Here is a 9659-nt window from a genome sequence, read left to right as displayed (position 1 = left end):
GGGGGGGGGACTGAGGCCACATATTATACACTGGGGGAAGGGGGAGATGGGTCCGGATGTTATAGGGGGAGGGGACTGAGTCCGCATATTATACACTGGGGGAAGGGGGAGATGGGTCCAGATGTTATAGGGGGGGGACTGAGGCCGCATGTTATATACTGGGGGAAGGGGGAGATGGGTCCGAATGTTATAGGGGGGGGACTGAGGCCGCATACCGTACACTGGAGGAAGGGGGAGATGGGTCCGGATGTTATAGGGGGGGGGGGACTGAGTCCGCATATTATACACTGTGGAAGGGGGAGATGAGTCCGGATGTTATGGGGGGGGTGACCGAGGCCGCATATTATACACTGTGAAAGGGGGAGATGAGTTCGGATGTTATAGGGGAGGGGACCGAGGCCGCATATTATACACTGGGGGAAGGGGGAGATGGGTTCGGATGTTATGGGGGGGGGGACAGAGGCCGCATATTATACACTGGGGGAAAGGGGAGATGGGTCCGGATGTTATGGGGGGGACGGGGGGCGGACTGAGGCCACATATTATACACTGGGGGAAAGGGGAGATGGGTCCGGATGTTATGGGGGGGGTGACTGAGGCCACATATTATACACTGGGGGAAGGGGGAGATGGGTCCGGATGTTATGGGGGGGGGGGGGGACTGAGGCCACATATTATACACTGGGGGAAGGGGGAGATGGGTCCAGATGTTATGGGGGGGAACTGAGGCCGCATATTATACACTGGGGGAAGAGGGAGATGGGTCCGGATGTTATGGGGGGGGGGGGGGACTGAGGCCACATATTATACACTGTGGGAAGGGAGAGATGGGTCCGGATGTTATGGGGGGGGGGGGGACTAAGACCGCATATTATACACTGGGGGAAGGGGGACATGGGGCCGGATGTTATAGTGGGGGGACTAAGGCCGCATATTATACACTGGGGGAAGGGGGACATGGGGCCGGATGTTATAGGGGGGGAACTGAGGCCACATATTATACACTGGGGGAAGAGGGACATGGGGCCGGATGTTATAGTGGGGGGAACTAAGGCCGCATATTATACACTGGGGGAAGGGGGAGATGGGTCCGGATGTTATGGGGGGGGACTGAGTCCGCATATTATACACTGTGGGAAGGGAGAGATGGGTCCGGATGTTATGGGGGGGGGGGGGGGACTAAGACCGCATATTATACACTGGGGTAAGGGGGACATGGGGCTGGATGTTATAGGGGGGGACTAAGGCCGCATATTATACACTGGAGGAAGGGGGAGATGGGTCCGGATGTTATAGGGGGGGGGGGGGGAACTAAGGCCGCATATTATACACTGGGGGAAGGGGGAGATGGGTCCGGATGTTATGGGGGGGGGGGACTGAGGCCGCAAATTATACACTGGGGGAAGGGGGAGATGGGTCCGGATGTTATAGGGGGGGAACTGAGGCCACATATTATACACTGGGGGAAGGGGGACATGGGGCTGGATGTTATAGTGGGGGGAACTAAGGCCGCATATTATACACTGGGGGAAGGGGGAGATGGGTCCGGATGTTATGGGGGGGGGGGGACTAAGGCCGCATATTATACACTGGAGGAAGGGGGAGATGGGTCCGGATGTTATAGGGGGGGACTGAGGCCACATATTATACACTGGGGGAAGGGGGACATGGGGCCGGATGTTATAGGGGGGGACTGAGGCCACATATTATACACTGGGGGGAGAGATGGGTCCGGATGTTATGGGGGGGGGGGGGGGGGACTGAGGCCGCATATTATACACTGGGGGGAGAGATGGGTCCGGATGTTATGGGGGGGGGGGGGACTGAGGCCGCATATTGTACACTGGGGGAAGGGGGAGATGGGTCCGGATGTTCTAGATCAGGGGGTCGTGTTGAGAGATGACAGATGTGGGGTCCTATATGACAAACCATCAGCACACCGTGATCTCATTGTGGGCTGTGGTGTTCTGGACCGTTGTACTGGGTCACAGAGTGATGGGGAGGGTACACATCGTTGCGTGGATACTGAGGGTTATAGTTCTCGACTCCAGCCTGTACACTGTACAGAGAGGAATGATTGACAAGGCGTCAGCTGTAAGCGTATCACGTGACGGTAGGCGGGACCCAGACGTGATTGACAGGGCGTTAGACGGGGTACGTCACGCTCGGGTGGGCGGGGCAATCCGCTGCTTGGATGCGCGGACACGCCCCTGGCTGCTGCTGACGTATGACGCTGCGTGTCTGCCGGAAACCGCCGCTCAGTCACCGGGGACAGCGGGAGGACCGGGGCCTCCGTGACGGGTAAGAACACATTATACTCGCGGGTCACCGAGGAGCCTGACGTGTCCGTCACTTAGGGTGGAGCCTGCGATATATGGAGGAGGGAGGGGAACACGAAGAAGGCTCTGGCAGGGAGGGACAGGGATTTGGGGGGTGACAGGGACTGAGGGAAGAGCTAAGATTTGGGAGTGACAAGGAGGGGGCGGAGACTTGGGGTGTCTGGTGACGGTTACGACATTTGGGGGTGACAGGGGGGCTGAGATTTGTGGGTGACGGGGGGGGGGCTGAGATTTGTGGGTGACGGGGGGGGGGCTGAGATTTGTGGGTGACGGGGGGGGGGGCTGAGATTTGTGGGTGACGGGGGGGGGGCTGAGATTTGTGGGTGACGGGGGGGGCTGAGATTTGTGGGTGACGGGGGGGGGGGCTGAGATTTGTGGGTGACGGGGGGGGGGGGCTGAGATTTGTGGGTGACGGGGGGGGGGCTGAGATTTGTGGGTGACGGGGGGGGGGGGCTGAGATTTGTGGGTGACGGGGGGGGGGCTGAGATTTGTGGGTGACGGGGGGGGGGCTGAGATTTGTGGGTGGGGGGGCTGAGATTTGTGGGTGACGGGGGGGGGGCTGAGATTTGTGGGTGGGGGGGGCTGAGATTTGTGGGTGACGGGGGGGGGGCTGAGATTTGTGGGTGACATGGGGGCTGAGATTTGTGGGTGACAGGGAGGGGCAGAGATTTGTGGGTGACAGGTAAGGGGGCTGAGATTTGTGGGTGACGGGGGGGGGGCTGATATTTGTGGGTGACGGGGGGGGGGCTGAGATTTGTGGGTGACGGGGGGGGGCTGAGATTTGTGGGTGACGGGGGGGCTGAGATTTGTGGGTGACGGGGGGGGGCAGAGATTTGTGGGTGACGGGGGGGGCTGAGATTTGTGGGTGACGGGGGGGGGGGGCTGAGATTTGTGGGTGACGGGGGGGGGGCTGAGATTTGTGGGTGACGGGGGGGGGGGGGCTGAGATTTGTGGGTGGGGGGGGCTGAGATTTGTGGGTGACGGGGGGGGGGGGGGCTGAGATTTGTGGGTGACATGGGGGCTGAGATTTGTGGGTAACGGGGGGGCTGAGATTTGTGGGTGACAGGGAGGGGCAGAGATTTGTGGGTGACAGGTAAGGGGGCTGAGATTTGTGGGTGACAGGGGGGGGCTGATATTTGTGGGTGACAGGGAGGGGGCTGAGATTTGGGGGGAGGGAGCCGAGATTTAGGTTTGAGGGTTATGGGAAATGGCTGAGATTTGGGAGTAACAGAGAGTGGGGGTGATGGAGGGGCTGACATATTGGGGTGATGGAGGGGCTGACATTTGGGGCTGACATTTGGGGGTGATGGAGGGGCTGACATTTGGGGGTGATGGAGGGGCTGACATTTGGGGGTGATGGAGGGGCTGACATTTGGGGGTGATGGAGGGGCTGACATTTGGGGGTGATGGAGGGGCCGACATTTGGGGGTGATGGAGGGGCTGACATTTGGGGGTGATGGAGGGGCTGACATTTGGGGGTGATGGAGGGGCTGACATATTGGGGTGATGGAGGGGCTGACATTTTGGGGGTGATGGAGGGGCTGACATTTGGGGCTGATGGAGGGGCTGACATTTGGGGGTAACGGGGAGTGGAGGTGAGATTTGGGGGTAACGGGGAGTGGAGGTGAGATTTGGGGTGACGGGGAGGGGGCTGACCCTTGGTGTTTATGGGAAAGGGATGAGATTTGGGGTTATGGGATAGGAGGCCGAGATTTGGGGGTGACGGGTAAGGGGCTGAGGCTTGTGGTTTTAGGGGTGACATGGGGTTGGGGACATGAGGAATATATTGTGGGTTAGTTTTATGGGTAGCAAAAAGCTTCCGCACTTGATGAACTAGTAAATGATCCCACTGTACCCGTTGGGGGCAGATATCGCCCCCACACCTGCTAGTCAGGAGAGAGTACCATGTGGCCCATGTTGGCATGGAGGTGAGTGATACGTGCCCATCACGGTACGCGAGGTGTTTGGCCGGTGATTGGCGATACGTGCACTGTATGTGCTGCGGTCGTTGGTGGTGGCGGAGCAGATTGTGCCGGTGCCCCCCTGTGCCAGTCTGTATGTGGTGAAGCTGTGTCTGTGCTGCAGATTTGAATCAGATGAGGGGTCCCAGCATCGCCCCTGTGTGGTCCCTAACAGATGTTGTGACCTTTAACCCCACATCCTTGCAGGATGCTTAAAGGGGAAGTTCACTTTTGCAGCTTGTTTTGACCGCCAGGGTACATGACTCGGGTTGTTACATTGCATTGTTTGAGGTGACATTTCAGTGAACAGATGGAGCAGAATTAAGTGCAGCATGAAGTGTTGTAAGCTCTCATTGTCACCTGTTATGCCTGTGTAGGAGGGGTGGGGGGAGCACATCCGAAAGCTGTCAACCTGTTACCACCCTGTTGATCTCAGATTGGCGGCTGATCTGGGGAGGGTGTAGGCTTCCTCCGTCATGATTGGCCGTGCCCGGGATCACTCACTCCCTATGTTGTGTCTGTGGCCATAGCTGTAAGCTGACACGTCTGATCCCCAGTGTGAGCAGATGCCAGGATAGCATGGTATGTGCCGCTCTCCTCTATGGGATTACAAGGAGCTGACTCTCAGGATCCCTTTAAATACGACACTGTTCCCCTGACTTCCAAGATCATCTCTAAATTCCCAGGACCCTGTCGTGATCTCATCCTGTTTATTCCTCGGCCGCTTCCTTTGGGGCTTTTACCCATCTCTGGAGTGAACTCTTAAAGGCGCCAGCTGTTGTTTTTTTTTCTGGCTGTCCACATCACATGCGGATTCTAGTTACTGGTATTTACGGGGGACCCTTTTAGGATGTTGTGCTTATTTTTGGGGGCCGCAGATGCATAGAGAATCCTTCATGATCGGAGGGATCGTACGGTGGGTGATACCTTTTCCCCTATGCATATATGTGGGTTAGTGAGTAAAATGAATGACGCAACAGATTCGTTTTAGGTCATCATTAACCATTTAAGTTACTTGAATGTGACGTCTTGCTACTCATGCTGTGACTATTATATGGCATTTGTACATGGGCTTGGGTAAGTTCTATAACGTCACGGCAGGTATCTATCTCCTCGCCTTCTGTAATATCCCTATTGTCCTAATCCCATATAGGCGCAGTCAGACGGCCGTATAAATCGGACGGAGATTGGAACTCAGTGTCCGGACTGGCCGGCAGTTCTCTCACGCGTGACCGCTTTGTATATTTTTATGCAGATATCACGCTCAGGTCGGGAGAGCTGCCGGCCAGTCCGAGCATTGTATTCCGATCTCTGTGCAATTTATATGGCTGACTGGGTCTTTAAAGGGTTGTCACAATTTCGAGGATTCCCCTACACGTTGTGACGAGTGGGAGACTTATCATTAAAGGGAACCTGTCACCTGAATTTGGCGGGACTGGTTTTGGGTCATATGGGCGGAGTTTTCGGGTGTTTGATTCACCCTTTCCTTACCCGCTGGCTGCATGCTGGCTGCAATATTGGATTGAAGTTCATTCTCTGTCCTCCATAGTACACACCTGCACAAGGCAAGATTGCTTTGCGCAGGCGTGTACTATGGAGGACAGAGAATGAACTTCAATCCAATATTGCAGCCAGCATGCAGCCAGCGGGTAAGGAAAGGGTGAATCAAACACCCGAAAACTCCGCCCATATGACCCAAAACCAGTCCCGCCAAATTCAGGTGACAGAGTCCCTTTAAGATGATGTGGTTTGTGGCAATCGTTTCCAATGTGGATGTGCTGCAATTCCCTCCGGAGCAGCCCATCCTTCCTTAATAAAGTTAACGCAGCGCTGCCACCCTTTAGTATTAGAATCCTAGCAGTCCCAGAGATCTGACTTCCATCTTTTATGAAGTTTGGTCTCTATGGAGACCGAAAAATATACTCCCATCCCGCCACCTTTTTGGCTTTCTTACCTGTCAACACCGTGGCCTGCTGTGATGACATCCCCTCCTATGTGGCAGCAGCGCCATCATGCCAAGGGGCCACGTTGTGCAGAGAGCTGCAGTGGACCGTAGTCATTAAGGATAAGGCCACATGGGCCGACACTGGCGTGGCTGCAGTGCAGTTGAGAACTACGGTGGTGTTCAGCGATTCAAGACCCGGACTGATAACCCGCCATACACTGTAGGGTCAACCATTATGTGGGAAAGATTTGTTTCTCAGATATTATCTCTTATCCAGATCTTTATTGATTATCATTTGACGCTTTTCGGGAATCCCCCAAACTTTCATGTTCTAGGAAGAGGGTTGGGTTTACTTATAATTAATGCAGGATTGATTGATGTGGTCTGATGTGTCTGCGCTAGGTATGTCCATAGAGTCCGCACAGAGCAGGCGTGACCAGCCGATCCTTGTGACTTGGCTCTATACAGGCCGATGTGATCCTTCATGACCACTTGTAGGACCGCCGGCCGTTCAGGATGGAGCTGGTGGGAACATCTGGTACTAGTGAGGCTGAGACTAGACACATGTTGCCCAGTGTCATCCATGTGAGAACTTCCTGCCGGACCTCCTCCACACATCAGCCCCGGGTCCCACCTCATACGGACAGAAGTCAGTGCATTTTGGGACCAGTGATTGCCAGTTTTGTAAACGGCAGAGTGGGCTACAAGTTCTGACAGCTTAGACCCACAAAAGCAGATCGATGGAAGCTCGATTAGTCCATTTACTTGCTACAATCGCTCTGGGGGTCTTCTTTTGATCCATCAGTCCCCATCCTGTTTGTATTATTGACAGCAGCACATGTGCTACCGAGATGGGGGCAACGATCGGACGTACGACCATCAGTCCATGTGAGAGAAACTCCGTCCCTTGTGTATAAAGGCGAAGGTGGTGGTTGGCTGATAACTTATCTGTGGCCGTCATGATTCATAGGTGACCCTGGGAAATGCAGACATTGACCTTTGAGCGCACAAATCTGACATGGCGTCATGTCACCCGAGCAGATCTCCTCTAGGATTTCTACACGGAGATTTTTTTTTTTGTAGCTTTTTACTTGCCCAAAAGTGTGAAAAAGGCCAGTGCCATGACTATTTTCCTGTAGCCCACGTCTATCTGTAGCCTTTTTGTAGAGTCCATGGTTTCATAATTTTAGGTTCGGCCTTTATAGAAAACGAAGGCAGGTCCTGCCGCATTCTTCTCCATCACGGAAAAGTCTTAAAAATGATATAAATGTCGTTACCTGAAGGAGCGTAACTTTCCCGGCAGTAGACTGGTATATGCAGGTGGGACATCTTTAGCTTCTTTCACCTCTGCATGCGGAAGGGAGTAGTACTATAAAGCCCCTGAAAGATTCCTGCAAAATGTAGGATCTTTATTGGGCACCCTTTTTAGCTGCACCCCTTGAAGTAGAACTCCCCCATTTTGCGTTAATGTGATATATCCTGAATTTCCCCATCCATGAAGTGGGTTGACCACTAATTTTATTTAGAACCGACATTTTAAAGCTAAAATTAAAAAAAAAAAAAAAAAAAAAGTTACCTACCAGACTGCACCACTCCTGTGGTCAGTCTCCGGGATTCCTCTGAGGCCTATTACTGATTGACTGCAGTGGTCTGTCTGTTTCAGTCAGGAAACTGCTGCTTCAGGCTGACAGAACATGACTGTTGCTGCCAAACAGAGGCCACTGACTGGCTGCAGTGGTCACTTAACGTTGCCTATCGGACCCCCAGTAAACCTCGGTTCTGTTGTCAATGTTCTCCGGCAGTCTCATTTGACTTGGATCAGTCCGGTGGGCACTAACAGTGGCTACATTTTGGCTGCGGCAGTCATCTGACACCCCCTTTATATCAGAAAACTGGCAGGGTAGAAGGGCAGCAGTACGCAGAAGCTTCAGGGGTCCGGTTGGTCACTTTTTTTAATGTTCATCCAGTTTAGTGGTGGGTTGCGACTCTTGGCTGTTCCTGATCATGGCCCATGTAAACATGACGCAGAGCTGATCAAATCAACCATTAAATCGTTTATCACCCCGTGCTGACCATATGGGAGCATTGTTTACCCCCGTACTCATTGCTTCGTTCCCGATTGGCCCTCGTTATAGGCCTATATCTGCCATATATTGATGCCAGCCGGAAGCTTGCTGGGTATATAAAAGTGCAGTTCTGCCTTGTCCCTCTGATCAGTGCACTGCCCTGCATACCTGGTAAGTTGCGCTCCAGTTACAGGATGAAGAATTCTCGTCATTGAGAAACAAAAAGTTTTGACAACTTTCATTTATCATGAAATACTAGAAGAAATTGGAGCCTCGTCTCTAGGCGTCCTCCAAAGGGGAATGGATCTGATTACAAGTGTTCTCCAGGCTATGGGGTGGGGGGACGAGCGCATCAACATGGGGATAGACTAACTATAGACTAACTATATCCCCACTTTGCGGTGGGCGCTGCCCTGGACGTGCCACCTTCATTGTAATGGATTTGTTAGCCGCGTATTTGTCGCATGCACCAATGTTGTCATGACTTGGGGTATGAACCTCCCACCAGAATGGGGGGAAATGGTAATAATTAGGGGGTTTCATTTTAGGGAAGAGTTAATATTCTCATGTCTGAAGCCGCTGCGTCTGGAATTTTGTGGTAACCCATCATGAGATCTATATATCTATCATCACTTTACTTTAGCACAAATTCCACTGGTGGTTCCACTTCTTGGATCTAGAGTGGGAAAACCTTGTTGATCATTGAACTGGGACTATTACATATGCCATATATGAGAGGGGGCGGCTGCAGGAATTCTACGGGGCAAGCACCAACCCACTGAACGACAGGGCAATGGGAGCTGTTAGTGGTCCTACGAGATGTGGCACCCTACCGTCACACAATATGGCATCCGATGGCGGTATAAGGGCTCAGCCCGTGGCTGTAGTCCATGCATCGACCATATGGGGTGCGATTTTTGCCTTGTGAGGCTGCCATTCCATATCCACGATGCATTATGCAGCTCGGCCCCTGGGCACAGCCTGGCACCAGTACTCTCTTAGCCCACAGCTGACCCTTTTCCTGCTCACATTTGGAGCACGTGAACACAATGTGATTGCCAAGGTCACGGTGGTGGGAAATTACTGGGACAGCTGGATGGTGTAATCGGCCATGACCGCGGAGATTTACCGCCCATTACGGGAGCAGTGATGAGATCCGATGCCAGTCCGTGCCACATCGTTCCTGACCAGCCGTTGTAAATCACCGCTCACCCTTCCCTTTTGATCGACCTTGACTTTTCTTTTTTGCAACTTTTGACCGCTGTCCATGTAACTCTATAGATCTCGTCTATGAAGTATGGGGACAGGCGTGCTTGAACTTGTAGTCCCCCCCTAACGTGTCCGAACC

General features: G+C 53.5%; 1 protein-coding gene across 5 annotated transcripts in view; it reads left to right on the top strand.

The window, feature by feature from the left end:
* Nucleotides 1–2199: 2199 nt before the first annotated feature.
* The window catches only part of NDEL1 (nudE neurodevelopment protein 1 like 1), a 28990-nt gene continuing 21530 nt past the window's right edge, over nucleotides 2200–9659 (top strand). For 2 of the 5 annotated variants that reach the window (XM_069750660.1, XM_069750663.1), the window contains exon 1: nucleotides 2200–2301. Coding sequence is in view for 2 of the 5 variants with exons in the window: in XM_069750664.1 (XP_069606765.1) it covers nucleotides 4880–4882 (3 nt within the window). In the remaining 3 variants the exon portion in view is untranslated. Of the gene's footprint in view, nucleotides 2302–4833; nucleotides 4883–5098; nucleotides 5217–9659 lie in introns of those variants that run through there. The other 3 variants (XM_069750664.1, XM_069750662.1, XM_069750661.1) reach the window with 2 other exon arrangements.

Source organism: Ranitomeya imitator, chromosome 2 (assembly GCF_032444005.1).
Source record: "Ranitomeya imitator isolate aRanImi1 chromosome 2, aRanImi1.pri, whole genome shotgun sequence".
In the NCBI taxonomy this organism is placed as follows: Eukaryota; Metazoa; Chordata; class Amphibia; order Anura; family Dendrobatidae; genus Ranitomeya; species Ranitomeya imitator.
This window is presented reverse-complemented; position numbering and strand designations above follow the sequence as displayed.